The sequence below is a fragment of the Oncorhynchus kisutch genome, linkage group LG14 (genome assembly GCF_002021735.2).
Source record: "Oncorhynchus kisutch isolate 150728-3 linkage group LG14, Okis_V2, whole genome shotgun sequence".
Taxonomy (NCBI): domain Eukaryota; kingdom Metazoa; phylum Chordata; class Actinopteri; order Salmoniformes; family Salmonidae; genus Oncorhynchus; species Oncorhynchus kisutch.
Genome location: NC_034187.2, coordinates 56865588 through 56884408, shown reverse-complemented (window position 1 = coordinate 56884408; position 18821 = coordinate 56865588). Strand labels below are relative to the sequence as shown.

The 18821-nt window shown below is 43.7% G+C and overlaps 1 protein-coding gene across 10 annotated transcripts in view; it reads right to left on the bottom strand.

Annotated features, from left to right (window-relative positions):
* Positions 1-18821, bottom strand: part of LOC109875841 (protein MTSS 1-like) — a 50171-nt gene that overhangs the window by 4971 nt on the left and 26379 nt on the right. For 2 of the 10 annotated variants that reach the window (XM_031788613.1, XM_031788614.1), the window contains exons 4-14: positions 12883-12967; positions 12523-12614; positions 11898-11972; positions 10193-10204; positions 7429-7586; positions 6732-6839; positions 6406-6503; positions 5642-5852; positions 1211-1342; positions 569-820; positions 99-257 (exon numbers count right to left, since the gene is read on the bottom strand). In XM_031788613.1, coding sequence (XP_031644473.1) covers positions 99-257; positions 569-820; positions 1211-1342; positions 5642-5852; positions 6406-6503; positions 6732-6839; positions 7429-7586; positions 10193-10204; positions 11898-11972; positions 12523-12614; positions 12883-12967 — 1382 coding nt within the window. The remainder of the gene's footprint in view (positions 1-98; positions 258-568; positions 821-1210; positions 1343-5641; positions 5853-6405; positions 6504-6731; positions 6840-7428; positions 7587-10192; positions 10205-11897; positions 11973-12522; positions 12615-12882; positions 12968-18821) is intronic. The other 8 variants (XM_031788615.1, XM_031788616.1, XM_031788618.1 and 5 more) reach the window with 4 other exon arrangements.

The window sequence follows — 18821 nt, the reverse complement described above, 5'->3', positions numbered from 1 at the left end:
TAATGAAACATGGTCATATATACTGTACAGCTCTACATTTGGGGTATTGGTATTAGTATCTGAAATTATGAGTGTAGCTATATCTTTGTATATTTTACCTTGGCTTTTGTGACTGCGTTGGTTCCCTTGGCTCTCTGGGGCTCGTCCCCTGGTGTGGTGGCCTGGGGGCTGCTGGGATTTGGAGTCTCCCTCTTCTCCTTGGTCCTCCTCAGGGTGTTCACCATGGGCTGGTCATAGGGCCCTGGCTTGGCCCAGTCCTGCACAACACAGAAAGACAAAGCTCTTGAGCAAAGCCTACAAAGAATAGCTCTGCTCTGTTGTGTTCATTAAGCAGGAAACTGAAGAAAAAGGACAAACTGATTGTATAGCATTCATGTCTTTATGAATGACATATGACTTTATGCTGTATGACTGACTCCACATATAAATACTAGCATAATGTTACCAGAGTGTTTGCAATCTCTCTGTGATTCGAAACGTGTATCAGTGTCTGATCACCCACAGGGGAGACTGGAAGAGGAGAAAAAGAAGGAGAAAGAGGAGGCGGTTGATGACAGAATGGACGCACCTTCCAGGTGGGGACCTTGGAGGAGGGGATCATGCCCGGACCCAGGGCGCAATAGGGGGGGTAGTCGACCAGGAGGGCAGAACCTGGTCTCGACCATGCCCACACGGGGGAGGTGGGAGAGTAGGAGGGCGAGGCGAGGGGGGTGGATGGGGAGGATGGAGGGAGGTCGGGGTAGACCTCCTGCATGCCCCCGCCTGACAGATAGAGGGCGGTGGATGGCCCGTGATGTTGATGATCGTGCCCGTTTGACAGCTGAATGTGAATGGAATACAAAGTGACACAACAATGAGAAATGATAATTCAAAGGGGCGGCTGCTGGGAATTAAACAATAAGGTGAAAATAATGCACACGTCTGAAATCAGATGGAATCGAATTATAATATCAAATCATGGTAGCAGACACCTGTGTCACGTTCAGTAGGCACATTTTGAACCAAAGTGAAACGGAGAACGTAGGCTACTACCTGAACTTAACCAATAAGAATGCTCCCGTGTTTAAGGCCGACTGAACATGACAATGTTGTCTATGTGACAGGAATGAGGGAGGTTTGATCAACCAGCAAAACAGTGTACTTAATAATACTGCTCATGTTTAGGGGAGTATGTACGTATCTGAGTGTCTAAGCGTGTGTGTGTGTTCACCTGTTCCACCCTAGTGCTGGAGCAGGTCTCCTTAGAGGAGGCAGGTGAGGAGGAGGACGAGGAGGAGGAGCAGCTGCCCTCACTGACAGGCTGGCAAGTCTCAGAGGCGGCCGAGGATGAAGAGCCAGAGGTCTACAGCAAAGCCGTGCAGCAGGACAGAGAGGGACACACACACACACACAAATATATAAAGAAGCAGTTCAAAACAGACCAGCCACGAAGAGACGCGTAAAAAAGACAAGATGCACAGACAGAAGGACAGAGAAAAAAAGAACAGAAGAAAAACGTTATGGATTTGCAACCTCAACAAGAAGGAAAACATATCATACTGTATCATATAAAAACTATAAGCACTACAGCAAAGCATGAAAGTTCTGCATATAAGTGTGACTTGTTACACACTAAACGGCTAACAATATGCAGATGCAGAGATTACTCTTATTAATAAAGTCCATTGTATAGTCATAGGTGCTTAGCAATGTTCCCTCCAAGCTGAGCACAGTTGCGCCGAGACTCTCAAGCAGCTTCCCCAGGACTGCTGCACAGGAGAGAAGCACGTGACTGAACTTCACTGAACTTTTCCCCTGTTAGTTAACACTATCAACGGTTCCCTTTTACTGTGGCAATTGTGATCGAATGAACGTAATATTTGCCACTTTCAATAAAACATACCGAAACAAAACAAACTATGCAAGAGATGTTGTAGGCAGAACACATCGGAGTAGGATTCTATTACATTAACGGCATAAGCTATCAGAGCTGCAGTAGACCTATATGCAAATAGACCATTGCCATACAGTTGAAGTCGGAAGTTTACATACACTTAGGTTGGAGTCATTAACACTCGTTTTTCAACCACTCCACAAAATTCTTGTTAACAAACTAAAGTTTTGGCTAGTCGGTTAGGACATCTACTTTGTGCATGACACAAGTAATTATTCCAACAATTGTTTACAGACAGATTATTTTACTTATAATTCACTGTATGACAATTCCAGTGGGTCAGAAGTTTACATACACTAAGTTGCTGGAGGAAACAGGTACAAAATGATCTATATCCACAGTAAAACAAGTCCTGTATCAAAATAACCTGAAGTCCGCTCAGCAAGGAAGAAGCCACTGCTCCAAATCCACCATAAAAAAGCCAGACTACGGTTTGCAACTGCACATGGGGACAAAGATCCAACTTTTTGGAGAAATGTCCTCTGGTCTGATGAAACAAAAATAGAACTTTTTGGCCATAATGACCATCGTTATGTTTGGAGGAAAAAGGGGAGGCTTGCAAGCCAAAGAACACCATCCCATCCGTGAAGCACAGGGGTGGCAGCATCATGTTGTGCGGGTGCTTTGCTGCAGGAGGGGTTTTTCAAAATGTTATGGGATGCATTTTCTCCATTGTTTTTGATGGCAGGCCACTCTGGTAGGCCTACATTATAATCAAATAGCCACAGTATTTGACTTGACCACTGTTTAAACTGTCACTTAAAACAACAACTGCGCTTTTCAGCCATTAAAAGCCTTCCACATAGCACAGCATTTTAATGGTAATTAGAACTACATAGGGCATTGTTTGAGTTGAGCAGCTACAAAGCAGGCATATCTCCAGCCACCTGAGACCACACAAGCCTGACCTAACACTGTAGTTGTCATACAGGTATACAGTACATAAGGCCTTTACATGATCTATGTACAGTGACTAAACACACTTTGTGTGTGTGTGTGTGTGTGTGTGTGTGTGTGTGTGTGTGTGTGTGTGTGTGTGTGTGTGTGTGTGTGTGTGTGTGTGTGTGTGTGTGTGTAATCAATCAGACCCAGCTGTCTGTTGGGCTAGCTCCCAGCTGCTCACCCCTGTGGCTCTACTGGTCTAATGTAATGTAATGGGGGTGTGACTGAGGATGACTCATCGAGATCTATCTGCACAGTCTCCCACAGCGACGCCACCACTGCTGTCTCTAATGATCCCCGTTACCTAGCAACCTGGAAGGATTCTCTCTGACCAGTAACAAAGCCCAGGTGGAGAGAATGAAGTGTCGGATGGAATACAATGTCTCTGTTACCGTCTGTGTGTGTGTGCAAATGTTTTAGTTCATATGTTACTTCTTCAGAGTGGGTTTAGGGTTTCTGTAATATGTCTGTTTGAGGGGTGTAGATAAAGCAGTCATAACATCAAAAGTAGGGTCGACCACACCCCCATTCACATCGACGGGGCTGAAGTGGAACGGGTCGAGAGTTTCAAGTTCCTTGGTGTCCACCTCACCAACAAACTATCATGGTCCAAAAACACCAAGAAAGTTGTGAAGAGAGCATGATAACGCCTATTCCCCCTCAGGAGACTGAAAAGATCCTCAAAATGTTCTACAGCTGCACCATCGAGAGCATCCTGACCGGTTGCGTCACCGCCTAGTATGGCAACTGCTCGGCATCCGACCGCAAGGCTCTACAGAGGGTAGTGCGTACGGCCCAGTACATCACTGGGGTTAAGCTTCCTGACATCCAGGACCTATATTCTAGGCGATGTCAGACGAAGGCCTAAAAAATTGTCAAAGACACTAGTCACCAAAGTCATAAACTGTTCTCTCTGCTATCGCAAGGCAAGCGGTACCGGAGCGTCTAGGTCCAAAAGGCTCCTTAACAGCTTCTACCCCCAAGCTATAAGACCGCTGAACAATTAATCAAATGGCCACCCGGACTATTTACATTGACCCTCCCCTTTGTTTTTACACTGCTGCTATTCGCTGTTTATTATCTATGCATGGTCACTTTACCCCTACCTACATGAACAAATTACCTCGACTAACCGGTACCCCCTGTATATAGCCTCGTTATTGTTATTTTATTGTGTTACTTAAAAAAAATTTTTATGAGTAAATATTTTCTTTACTCTATTTCTTGAACTGCATTGTTGGTTAACCTTTTTGGGATAGGGGGCAGCATTTTCACTTTTGGATGAATAGCGGGCCCAGAGTGAACTGCCTCCTACTCTGTCCCAGATGCTAATATATGCATATTTTTATTAGTATTGGATAGAAAACACTCTGAAGTTTCTAAAACTGTTAGAATGATGTCTGTGAATATAACAGAACTCATATGGCAGGTGAAAACCTGAGAAAAATCCAACCAGGAAGTGGGACATTTGAGGTTTGTAGTTTTTCAAAGCTTGGCCTACCGAATACACATTGAGATATGGATAAAGTTGCACTTCCTACGGCTTCCACTAGATGTCAACCGTCTTTAGAAACTTGAATGAGGATTCTACTATAAAGGAGGTGCTCATGAGACCTTTTTGAGTCAGTGGTCTGGCAGAGAGCCTTGGTCTCATGACGCGCGCTCCCGACAGAGTTACCTCTCGTTCCAGTGCTTTTCTGAAGACAAAGGAATTCTCCGGTTGGAACATTATTAATGTTTTATGTTAAACACATCCTAAAGATTGATTCCATACATCGTTTGACATGTTTCTAAAGGACTGTAACGGAACATTTCGAGTTTTTGTCTGGACGAAGTGCCTGCGCATCATGAAGATGGATTACTGGGCTGAACACGCTAACAACAAGTGGCTATTTGGGCATAAATGATGGAACTTTATAAAACAAATCAGTCCTTTATTGTCGAACTGGGATTCCTGGGAGTGCAGTCTGATGAAGATCATCAAAGGTAAGTGAATATTTATGGTGTTGTTTCTAACTTTGTTGACTCCAAAATGGCGGATATTCCTCTGGCTGTTTTGGGTTCTGAGCGCCGTTCTCAGATTATGCTTTTTCCGTCATGTTTTTTAAAAATCTGACACAGCGGTTGCATTAAAGAGAAGTCTATCTTTAATTATGTGAATAACACTTGTATCTTTTATCAATGTTTATTATGGATGTTTTGGAATCAAAACATTACTGCACGTAAGGCGCCAATGTAAACTGAGATTTTTGGATAAAAATATGCACATTATCGAACAAAACATACATGTATTGTGTAACATGATGTGCTATGAGTGTCATCTGATGAAGATCATCAGAGGTTAGTGATTCATTTTATCTATATTTCTGCTTTTTGTGACTTGTATCTTTGGCTGGGAAAATGGATGTGTGTTTTTTCGACTTGGCTATGACCTAACATAATCATATGTTGTGCTTTTGCTGTAAAGCATTTTTTTAATCAGATATGATGGGTAGATTAACAAGATGTTTATCTTTCATTTGCTGTATTGGACTTGTTAATGTGTGAAAGTTACATATTTGTAAAAAATATTTTTGAATTTCGCGCACTGCCTTTTCAGCGGAATGTTGTCGAGGGGTTCCGCCCTAGAAAGGTTACGGGCTTGTAAGTAAGATTTTCACGGTACGTTTTACACCTGTAGACAAATACAATTTGATTTGAATATGACCAGAGCCATAAATATTGTCACCAGAAGTTCCTGTTCTCAGGCTCGTCTCTCTGTAGTACCTGTGGGTTGGTGTCAGAGAGCATGGGCGAGGGAGACTTGGACTGATAGGCATCCTGGGAGATGAAGCCAGAGTCATGGGAGGAGACACTGGAGAGGCGGGCGGGGCCTTGCTGAGGGAGGGCGGAGCTCCGGTAGCGGTAGTGGGAGGTGGGGGAGTGGCAGTGAGAGCCGCTGGAGCGAGAGTCGCTGCTGTTGACGCTGTTCAGACTACTGTGAGAGATGAGGAGAGAACACAGTCATTTGGTTACTACGGATATTGGTAACTGGTTCTCAACTGTCTTAACTAAGGAAATAGATAAATAAATATTGAGTCAAAACAATATTTACGGCTTTCCGTTTTTTTATCCGTTTACAAACCAGCTAAAATGTATCCAACCTTCCAGGAGAGCCAATGGTTTTCTACTGAAAGACTGTTACTAGGCACATTGCAAACAGCTACCATTTGAATATGTTACAGCGCCAGTCACAAGCAGAGGTTGCTAACAAGCTTGCCTGGAAAACAAATTGGATGGTCTCTCTGGCCCTAGTGCCTCACACAACAGGCCTCCTCGAAAATCATTGATCATTAAATCGTTCATTTCGGAGAGGCCACTGCGGCCTCACATTTGTAAACATCCCAATTATGGCAATAATGCCAAAGCTGCAGTTCCAGCTCCGATCCATCAGATGACGGAGGAGGACTGATGCTAGGCGTCACTCCCAGTCACTACTATCAGCGGAGAGGTTTTTGGTGTAGTGGTGATTATTGGGCATGCTCACTAACCTGCACATGCTGGACTTCCTGGATGCTATGGTGCTGGGGGAGGAAGGAGGGGTATGGTAGGACCAGCTGCTCTCAGCTCCCTTCAGGTCCAGAATGACCTGGGAGGAAGAATGTCACAACAAGACAATTTATAAACCAAACATCTTGTAAAAAAAAAAAAGCAATTGGCAGCCCTATTTCTACAGTGAAATAGAGGTATTTACCAATCATTTAGCAATCATGTGAATCAGTAACACAGGAACACTTACAGATATCCAGAACACGAGTGTAACATGCAAAAAGAGGACGATTAGCCCTGTCCTGAGAGTGCGGACCAAATCACTGACCTGCTCGCTGGCGGGGGGCAGCTTGTGCGGGTCCATGGTCAGAGCCTTCAGGTCGTCAGTGAGGGTCTGCAGGTGAGTGATCTCCCCCAACATGGACATCTCCTCTTCCTGATGAACAAGAAAGGCAGGTTGGTGTAAGGGCTTGTGCTAACTTGTAATTGTGGTATACACTTCAAATTTGAGCTTGTTCTCCATCGACTCAATAGTTCTACTTTTAGACTTCAGTGAATTGAAGCAGGTCATCCCTCTAATGGGATTTTTCTGAATCTCTTTGGAGAGCAATATTCAATGGCAATAGAACAACTTAAAATAGATTACATTAATCACGTTCACAGGTGCAGAGGAGAAGTAAACTGACCAGCATGGACTAGCACATATTGTGTATACTTACAGAATAAACATTTATTAACAAATGCAACACTTGGGTACACAAACACCTTCATTTTTAAAAATCTAGAAATAGTTCACTTTAAAAGGATGAGATGGTTGTTTGGACCATCGAAGTGCACTGCATATTAACATCCATAACAAAGATGCTATTGGCTGGAACTCATTTGTTAGAACAACATGATTGGTTAGAATGTGTTGAAACAATTGTGTTCGCAGATTCTACTTAATTTCTACATATTTTCTTCGGCCCAGCAAACCCTAACAAATGACCTGTGTTTGACAACACAGGCTGTTGGTGGGGACTCACCACGACGGGCCTCAGCATGGAGACGAAGGTGCAGAAGCGGCTCCGCTCCTCCACCAGGGCCTTCCTGACCGCCTGCTTCTCTGTCTCCTCCAGAAGCAGGTACTTATCACTGATGTCCTGCATGGCATTGTCCAGCTGGGGCTGGATGTCCCCCCGGCCTGCGGCATGCACACACACACACACACACCACCTTTGTTAGTTTGATCCTAATTTAGGGTTAAGACAAGGTCTATCTGAGTACACAGCAAAATAAACTATTTTCAGTCTCAAGCCAGATGTTTATGACCGAAAGAATTCTGAGGTGAAAACAGGATGAAAAGTCACCAATGTCTCTTATAGATATGTTTTAATTCAATTGTTGTGGTTTTCAGTTGTCACCATCATCCTCAGATATATAGTTATATAGATATAATCACCACAGTCCCAACCATCTTTGTAATTAATATCTATGAGCGCAATCCTCACAGTGCTATCTCAAGCACCAATCAAATCATGCTGTGGAACTGGTTGGTGTTTACATCAGGGTCACACCCTCACAATATTACACAAGCTCAGCATTCAGGAACACAGTGAAGAACCACAGCCGTAGGCAATGTACACAGAGTTAAAGCAGGATATTGTCCCCCCCCCATTGAAGTGCACTTATGTAACGCAAAACAGTGCATTGTTCTGAGTTTGGGCATTTTACCCTCTCAAAATCAACCACTTAATTGTATCAAAACTGTCTTTGGTTTTACTGACATTCTAAAATCTAGATGAGTCATATCAATGAATAAAAAAAGTGTTGGAATTCTCTTTCTTATTGGTCTATTAACTAATGTACAACGCACAATCAATGTAGATTAAGTATCATGGTGTGCTAAAAGAATAGAACTGTTGTCTGAACTGGTAAAGAAACGTTCAGTAATCTCCTCTGTAGGTTTTAGGGACGTAAACATGCAATTAAAATTTTACATTTCTCAGAAGAGCCAGTACTAGTTATGTGGTTAAGGCTAGATAGATGGAGGCTCTTCTTATTTTCCAGGGAAAGCACTGCAACGAAATTCCTTAAAGGGACACAGAACCAACATTTGGATCACATTCGGCATGTTGATGCTCTCCATTGCTCTCATTACACTCATAGGAATGCACTGGGGGAGTTTCCCTGCACTATATAATAGGCTAAGGAGACTATTGGACCAGAGTGCTCTGACCACATTTGAGGTTCCTCAGGGGTCAGTTCTCGGTCCTGTTTGTTTTGTCTTACGGGCGGGTTTGAAGGTGGAAATCAAACTATTTTGACGGTCAGGATAATATGGTCTTGTATACAATCATAACAGACATTTTATGCAACTAAAACAGACTGGTTCATGAGGCAGATGTCTCATTTTTTCATGTGTATGGTGAATGCACGCCAGGGAGTACCATTCATAATGTTTTAGCATTCTATCACATTGAATATAACAACATTGGAAACCTCTACAAACATGAATGATATATGTCTAAAATCTACAAATTCTGTAAACAGGTATATCACAATACAAGCTGTACTTGGTTTCATAACAGGCAGAACATGGTGAGGGTGAGACATAGTGCAGGAGTCAGATCAAAACATTACTCTAAACAACAAGAGGTTGAAAAGTGCTCACAAGTCTATATCATATCAGAGCTGTCAGAGAAGAGGCCCTGATTGTTGGCTGTGACTGTGCAATACAGAAATGGCTCCTTTAAAAGTGGTTTTAGTGGAGATCTACAGGTAACTTCCAAAATAAACACTTGAGTAAATGAGGGACACAAAGTATATTGAAAGCAGGTGCTCCAAAACAGGTGTGGCTCCTGAGGTAATTAAGCAATTAACATCCCATCATGCTTAGGGTGTATAAAAATGCTCAGTTGCCCATTATTTTGGTTAGCATGGCTAGAAGAAGAGATCTCAGAGACTTTGAAAGAGCGGTCTCAAAGGAGCATACGTAGCAGGAAATATGTCCGGAATTTTCCAAAGGTCTTCTGGATTTCAATTAGATGTAAACACACCACCACCAAAGTACTGTAGCATATAAACACTGCTCACTATGTAAGATAGTGAGCGAAGGACAGTTTTGAGAATGTGTGTGTGTGTCAGTCGCCAGATCTCAACCCAATTGAACCCTTATGCAATATTCTGGAGCTGTGCCTTAGACATTTTTTCCACCACCATCAACAAAACCCCAAATTATGGAATTTCTCATGAAAGAATGGTGTCGCATCCCTCCAATAGAGTTCCAGACACTTGTAGATTCTTTGCCAATGTGCATTGACGCTGTTTAGGCAGCTTGTGGTGGCCCAACGCCCTATTAAGACACTATGTTGGTGTTTCCTTTATTTTGGCAGTTACCTGTATGTTGGAGCCAGACAGATAATGAATTCCACAATTATTTAGTGATGCTGCCCCATTCCTGATCTCCCCTGATGATACAAAATTAAGCTGCAGCGAAAAGCCAAAGGGAGTCAGTGAGGTATATTTGGAAGCAGACCAAACTCATGACACAGTGAGGGTTGTGGGTGGGGGAGGGGACCTCAGGGGAGACCGGAAGAAGAAGAGAAGCAGGGACGAGGAACTATTTTGGGCATTCAGGAGATATTTAACCCTTGAGTGAGGAATGTGACCTCACAATATGAAACAGACCAGTAGACAATGTGACAGGGAACGGTGACGAGACCACACACAGGTGGGAAAGGTCAACGGCAGTCAACAGGTCAACAGAGAACCGTGACACAAAGGGAGCTACAGGGGGCAGCGACTTACCGAACACGTCAGCTGGAAAGAACAGGGGCGTGATCAGATGCAACAATGTCAGTTGGAGTAGAAAGGAAAAATCTCAGTCAGTTTAGACCCAGGAAAAGGAGACCTGTTCTTAAATAGCTACAGGTTGCAGAATTGACACATATCCTTATTAACTTATGCATTGCGGAATATATTAGATGTTTGGCCCAAAATCGTAAAGATATAAGGTCTGTAATAAAATCCAAAAAGAACTGTCTCTTCTGCCTCTCATCCCATAACTATTCTGACCCTTTGCCCTGACACCTGGGACAGTATGAGATGTGTCTTGGTAGAATTCAGTATCAACGCTTTTGTCTCCTCCCTCCACCACCAAATCGGATTTACCTTCAAAGTCAAAGTCACAGAGAGCCTGGTTCCAGTCATAAGCAGTCCAAACCAGACACCAGGCATCCTCATAGTCACCATAAGCAGTCCAAACCAGACACCAGGCATCATTAGTCATCATAAGCAGTCCAAACAAGACACCAGGCATCATTAGTCATCATAAGCAGTCCAAACCAGACACCAGCCATCGTCAGAGTCACCATAAGCAGTCCAAACCAGACACCAGCCATCGTCAGAGTCACCATAAGCAGTCCAAACCAGACACCAGCCATCGTCAGAGTCACCATAAGCAGTCCAAACCAGACACCAGCCATCGTCAGAGTCACCATAAGCAGTCCAAACCAGACACCAGCCATTGTCAGAGTCACCATAAGCAGTCCAAACCAGACACCAGGCATCCTTAGTCATCATAAGCAGTCCAAACCCAACACCAGGCATCCTCAGTCACCATAAGCAGTCCAAACCAGACACCAGGCATCATTAGTCATCATAAGCAGTCCAAACCAGACACCAGGCATCATTAGTCATCATAAGCAGTCCAAACAAGACACCAGGCATCCTTAGTCATCATAAGCAGTCCACACCAGACACCAGGCATCCTCAGAATCACCATAAGCAGTCCAAACCAGACACCAGGCATCCTCAGTCACCATAAGCAGCCCAAACCAGACACCTGGCATCCTCATAGTCGCCACTAGGCGGCAGGGTAGCCTAGTGGTTAGAGCGTTGAACTAGTAACCGGAAGGTTGCAAGTTCAAACCCCCGAGCTGACAAGGTACAAATCTGTCGTTCTGCCCCTGAACAGGCAGTTAACCCACTGTTCCTAGGCCATCATTGAAAATTAGAATTTGTTCTTAACTGTTTTGCCTAGTTAAATAAAGGTTCAAAAATAACAATAAAAAAATAAGCAGTCCAAACCAGACACCATGCATCCTCATAGTCACCATAAGCAGTCCAAACCAGACACCAGGCATCCTCAGTCACCATAAGCATTCCAAACCAGTCACCATAAACAGTCCAAACCAGATACCAGGCATCCTCAGTCACCATAAGCAGTCCAAACCAGACACCAGGCACCCTCAAAGTCACCATAAGCAGTCCAAACCAGACACCAGGCATCCTCAGTCACCATAAGCAGTCCAAACCAGACACCAGGCATCCTCAGAGTCATCATAAGCAGTCCAAACCAGACACCAGGCATCCTCAGAGTCACCATAAGCAGTCCAAACCAGACACCAGGCATCCTCAGAGTCACCATAAGCAGTCCAAACCAGACACCAGGCATCCTCAGAGTCACCATAAGCAGTCCAAACCAGACACCAGGCATCCTCAGTCACCCTACCTTTCTTTGCCTTCTTCTGCAGCTTGAGAGTGTCGGAGGATTTCTTTTTGATCTCCTGGCGGGCTTTCTTGTACTCTGCGGAAGGAAGGGAAACACAGTGGACACAACGTGTCGCACATTGCCATTGTCAGTGCTTTGAAGTGCGGCGAACAACCGAAACGAGGGCGACTCACATCTCATTGATCTTTGTTCTGAGGGACTCGCTTCCTGTCGTAACATCAGTATGACAAGTGGTGACTGGAATCAAACCCTGCAACGAGGGACTGCTCTTTTTTTTCTCTACGGGGGAGAACTGAACTCCCAGGTTGGGTATTATTGAGCGGAGGAGGGGGATTGGGTTTGAAGTGGTTAGTCGAAGCATATAAAAGCACTGTTGAACTACAGACTAAGTAAAGTAATTCCTTTAAACACAAGGGAGTATGAAGTGCGATATCTAGCTAACCAGAGTGCTACTGCAGTAGATGGAGGTGATGAGTGTATGCGAATTATACTGTACGACTGCAGGCAATAATGGGGTGAAGGAATAGAGTGTAGTGTGGAGAGGTTTGAGAAAGTGTATGTGGTAGAGGTAGTTTACTGTGTGTGTGTGTGTGTGTGTGTGTGTCTGTGTGTGTGTAGCTCCTACCTTTGGCGTGGTCCTTGTCCAGCGTGTTGGCCACTCTCTTCCACTCCTCCATCTGGTCTTGCAGAGGGTTAATCAAGCAGTCGATGAAAACCCTTGGGTGGGGATTACAACTCAAATCAAACAGAGTGGAGAATAATGATCCTTAGCAGAGATAATGTACAAAATACATTTTGGGGGTTGTGTTCCTCTAGGCGTCTGGTGTGTGTAGGCACTCTAAAGCAATTTAATCTCCTCATTTCACTCTGCTTATCTTATTTCACTCTCTGCACAATATGAGCTAATGAGCGCATTCAGACAGATAGAAGGATGGAATAGAGAGAGAAAAGGCAGAACGGAGAGGCGGAGATGACGGTGACTCACATGGAGAACTGCCTGAGCTTGGCCTCGATGCTCCGGTGCCTCATACACATCCTGGTGAGGGCTGAACCGATGTCTCTGGTGCCGCCTGAAACCAGACCAACAACACAATCTGTCAGACAGAGATGGTTGAAGAGGGATCTCATCTCACGTTATGGTTTGGAACGATTTGCTATTCCCTAGACAAATGATTGAAGGTTGTTGTCGTTATTGAACAGGTTCACAAATGTATCCATGAGCAAAATCACAAACATTCAGAGGATGCGTAGAAGTGCTTTCATATTAAACTATGATATCACCATTTATTTCTAGCTTAGTCACTGATATGAACATTTTACAGCCGATTCCATTGTCAATCGCTTTGTTACAGCTTCAAAGAACTGATAGATATGTAAGAGCGCAACAGTGAAAACTGCAGTAAGCAAAATACTACAAGTATCTCATATGCTTTATCCCCGAGGACAACATCTATGACTCATAGTGTCCTTATATGTAAATGAACAGGAGAGTTAGTTTCACAGTGGAGGGCTGAAGCAACAGAGGTCCTTTTGACAGGGGTCAAAAGACAGGCAGAGCACATCACTTAGCTGACATGGTGGTTTCTCAAAATGCTACTACTTTTAACACACCCGTCCCATTTGGCCTGGTCTGTCTAAGTCTAGGACTATCAGGAGGAGCTTGCTGGGGGAAAAGGTAGGACACTGTTCATTGCGTCACTCACTGACACACACACAGAGCCCTAATCACTTAAGTGTGACCGTTCGTGTTTTTTGTGAAAAGCAAACAAAGCCTATGACCTCACCTCTCCGGATAAAAAGGAGAGAGTAGAGGAGGAGGGTGTGAAGTGTTGAAAGATTCCTCGCCAGAAGAAAAAGTAATGTCATCTTCCACAAAGCCCCTCTGGTTTCCCTTGACAGTAAAAAAAGCCCCACCTCTTCCCAACCCCACCTGTACTGACTGACTAGAACTCAACAGTAGCAGACTAGTAGTAGCTAATAGCTATACAGGCACCATGGGACAGATGGCCACTCTCTCCCCCAGACAGAGACTCCCTCCTGGGTTATTGTTCCACAGACTTCAGGCCTTACCCAGGCTGCTCTATGGGAGGAGGAAGTTCTTCAAAAACATTCCATTATAACAAGTGGGTGTGTGATTCAATGGTGCAGTGGACAATGGAATGGCCAGATACACTGTAGCTAATTTATTGAGTTCTGCATTGTATTGCTGCACTTGCTGATGGACATCATTTCAAACCGTGGGCAATGCAGAAAATAGCTTGTGCATTTAGTCATTACTGTAAAAGAAAATAGTTTTTAAACAGTATTTTACTCAATTCAGTACATGCTCTTATGATGTTTCTCAAACCAAATCCATTTCATACTCGAAATACATTTCAGGGGACTGTCACTGATCGCCTAGGAAGTACCGTGATATATTTCAATATCCATAGCTGGGGTTTAAGTCGATGAATTATTAAAATACCATTCATGTCAATTCATCCAACCATGAACTGGTGCTCACAATCATTAGTGGCCATGGTTCACATTCTAAGCTCCTTTCCACATCTTCCTCATCTATCATTCAGTAGGTTTCTGTGTATTGGTTGTCTGACTGTCGTCACTCTGTTTGCATGACCACTCTATCATCCATCTACTATTGCATTAACAGAACTGTAATAATGTGCTGTGGTTTGATATTTCCATATGTTATTGTATGGTGTGGTATTTCTTACCAATATTTCCATCTGCCGAGATTGGCCATGTAAAGCTATTAAAAATGAATGGGGGAGTTACATGTTTTAAGGGGGTTGGGGTATTGTGTTACTGTAATGAACACAAGGGGAGACAGAGAGCTGGTTTCAAGCGCAGGGCGCAGCAGGTGTTTATTGCAAAGGACCACAGGAGGAGGCAGGTAGCTGGGTCTAAGGTCAGGCAGAAGGTCATACACAGGGGGTCCAAAAGGGCAACAGTACAGGCAGGGAAAAGGCTAGTAACGTAGTCCGGGAGATCAGGCAATAGCTAGACAACAGGAAATCCGACAGGCTAAAGTACAGGCAAGGAATAGGCAAAAGGCGTCGTTAGTGAGGCAGGCAAAAAACATCATACACGGGAGGAGTACATCACGGGAAAAACAGAGCTCCGAAAGACGTGTCACAAAACAAACAATACCTCACAGTGATGGGGTGCGAAGAACAGAAAAGTGTGAGATAATGACATACAGGTGTGTGAACAGGTGATTAGAATTCAGGTGATTGGGATCTGGAGAGTGAACTGCGTTCCAGGGATCTGCGTGTGTGTGGGTGTGAGTTGGAAGCAGATGTTACAGTATTACAGTGCCTTGCGAAAGTATTCGGCGCCCTTGAACTTTGAGACCTTTTGCCACATTTCAGGCTTCAAACATAAAGATATAAAACTGTATTTTTTGTGAAGAATCAACAACAAGTGGGACACAATCATGAAGTGAAACGACATTTATTGGATATTTCAAACTTTTTTAACAAATCAAAAACTGAAAAATTGGGCGTGCAAAATTATTCAGCCCCCTTAAGTTAATACTTTGTAGCGCCACCTTTTGCTGCGATTACAGCTGTAAGTCGCTTGGGGTATGTCTCTATCAGTTTTGCACATCGAGAGACTGACATTTTTTCCCATTCCTCCTTGCAAAACAGCTCGAGCTCAGTGAGATTGGATGGAGAGCATTTGTGAACAGCAGTTTTCAGTTCTTTCCACAGATTCTCGATTGGATTCAGGTCTGGACTTTGACTTGGCCATTCTAACACCTGGATATGTTTATTTTTGAACCATTCCATTGTAGATTTTGCTTTATGTTTTGGATCATTGTCTTGTTGGAAGACAAATCTCCGTCCCAGTCTCAGGTCTTTTGCAGACTCCATCAGGTTCTCTTCCAGAATGGTCCTGTATTTGGCTCCATCCATCTTCCCATCAATTTTAACCATCTTCCCTGTCCCTGCTGAAGAAAAGCAGGCCCAAACCATGATGCTGCCACCACCATGTTTGACAGTGGGGATGATGTGTTCAGGGTGATGAGCTGTGTTGCTTTTACGCCAAACATAACATTTTGCATTGTTGCCAAAAAGTTCAATTTTGGTTTCATCTGACCAGAGCACCTTCTTCCACATGTTTGGTGTGTCTCCCAGGTGGCTTGTGGCAAACTTTAAATGACACTTTTTATGGATATCTTTAAGAAATGGCTTTCTTCTTGCCACTCTTCCATAAAGGCCAGATTTGTGCAATATACGACTGATTGTTGTCCTATGGACAGAGTCTCCCACCTCAGCTGTAGATCTCTGCAGTTCATCCAGAGTGATCATGGGCCTCTTGGCTGCATCTCTGATCAGTCTTCTCCTTAGCTGAAAGTTTAGAGGGACGGCCAGGTCTTGGTAGATTTGCAGTGGTCTGATACTCCTTCCATTTCAATATTATCGCTTGCACAGTGCTCCTTGGGATGTTTAAAGCTTGGGAAATCTTTTTGTATCCAAATCCGGCTTTAAACTTCTTCACAACAGTATCTCGGACCTGCCTGGTGTGTTCCTTGTTCTTCATGATGCTCTCTGCGCTTTTAACGGACCTCTGAGACTATCACAGTGCAGGTGCATTTATACAGAGACTTGATTACACACAGGTGGATTGTATTTATCATCATTAGTCATTTAGGTCAACATTGGATCATTCAGAGATCCAAACTTCTGGAGAGAGTTTGCTGCACTGAAAGTAAAGGGGCTGAATAATTTTGCACGCCCAATTTTTCCGTTTTTGATTTGTTAAAAAAGTTAGAAATATCCAATAAATGTCGTTCCACTTCATGATTGTGTCCCACTTGTTGTTGATTCTTCACAAAAAAATACAGTTTTATATCTTTATGTTTGAAGCCTGAAATGTGGCAAAAGGTCGCAAAGTTCAAGGGGGCCGAATACTTTCGCAAGGCACTGTATATAAATATAGGATCTTAATTTGATCCCCCTGTTGCAGGAGAACTTTTAAAACATGTAGTGTATTTGAGGTTTAAACCACTTCTGAAGTTTGTAATTTCCACGTCGAAATGTCAGACTTGATTTCCCCTTACGAAAGAATGGATCAACGCCTATAAAAATGTCCATAAATTATAATCCACATAATAATTCACATTTCTTGTTGCTGCAGGATTATTTTCCTGCTGTAGCAAACTGGCTCAAATTAGGATCCTACATCTGTAAAGTGCTCCTTCAATTCAACAACTGTTCGGGGGATAATGACTTCTGTCCTATTATGTATCTGTGTGTAACATGGAGCTCTTTATTTTCAAGTACCCACTGGACATCCAGCTCTATAACTGTAAGGTTTGTCTCTTATAGGAGCTTATGCTGCCAAACTCAGAAGTTAGCTGCAGATGGATTAATACAGATGTATCCTATCCTATCACTCGCTCCACTGCCATTCAAATCTCTGCATTTCTGTAGAAGCAGTGAAAAGTTATGTTTTTCTAACATGAGCTCTTCAGTGCCTTGTAAATTTGACAGGTCTCCAGCAAAAGGCCAGACAGCAACGACGGGGAAAATACAATTTTTCCACCCCAGGATGCTCGAGGGTTGCCATGGAGACCGTGGCAGTAAACATAAATCTCTCTCCATCTCACTCCTTATCGCTCTCTACATTCAGAACAAATGTATCGGACTTCCTCTGCTGAACGGCATCCATCTGTAATAAAGCTCCAGCTCCTCCCTAATGCATTATACCACAGTTCTGACAATTCAACTCTTTCTCAACACAGTCTTTCGCTCACAATCTTACATAGTGAGCAGTGTTTATATGCTACAGTACTTTGGTGGTGGTGTGTTTACATCTAATTGAAATCCAGAAGACCTTTGGAAAATTCCGGACATATTTCCTGCTCCACGCACACAACACACACGGGCATGCAGGCACACACACACCCCCCATCTCCTCACATCCCCTCCACACACGCACATACTGTCTCCTACTCCTAGTATGTGAAGTCCTGCCCCTACACTACCAGTCTCAGAAAAATCTCCTGACCCCCAAATCTATAAATAAACTGGTTGGTTGGCGCGGGGGCTCTGGTTGCCAGGATCCCTCCTGAATAGCTGATGTATGGAATAGCACTCCTTATTAATAGCTGTGACATGGGGGCCCTGTGGCATGATGAGCACTGCATTGCAGCAACACCTTCCTTCTTTCTCACCCTCTCCTCACGCCCTCTCTCACCCCCCCCTTCCCTCTCCCTTCTCTCACCTTCAGTGAGTTACCTCCTCTCTCCTCTCCTCCTCTTTGATGCAGGAGGAAGATTGCCTCTGATGTCTCTATCTGTCAGTATGGTCGTTGTAGTATGACAGAGCATTTCAGTAGAAACATATAGACATAGCCTATTCATATTGAAGACAACTAGTACCTGTCTATGCTGATGTATCATTTGTAGATGACAAATGATTCACTGAGTGCTAATGAACTTGATCGACAGACACTAACAACACTAACACTAACACAAATCCTTTTTATGAGCTTTGTCGTAAAATATCTACAAGGGTTTGGATCTAGTTGCGGAACAATCGGCCCAGAATAGTTTGAAAGGGACCTACAGAAAGCATGACTCCAATATACTACAAACCAGAAAGGAACCTACATAGCTAGTTATTGCATAGGCTCTCAGAGTGCTTGAAATATACAGAGCAATGGAAGCTGGTAGGGTTTGTGTGAAATGGCACCCTATTTTCTATATAGTGCACTACTTTTGACCAGAGCCCTGTGGAAAGTAGTGCACTATATAGGGAATAGGGTGCCATTTAGGATGTAGTTTAGTGCTGCCATGCTGTGCTGACTTTGCAGGCTGGCCAACGCCCTCTGGCCAAACAGGCCACATCTGACACACACATATTGATCACAGCAGAGTTGGTGGCATTTTATTGACAATCAGCCTGATCGATTCAC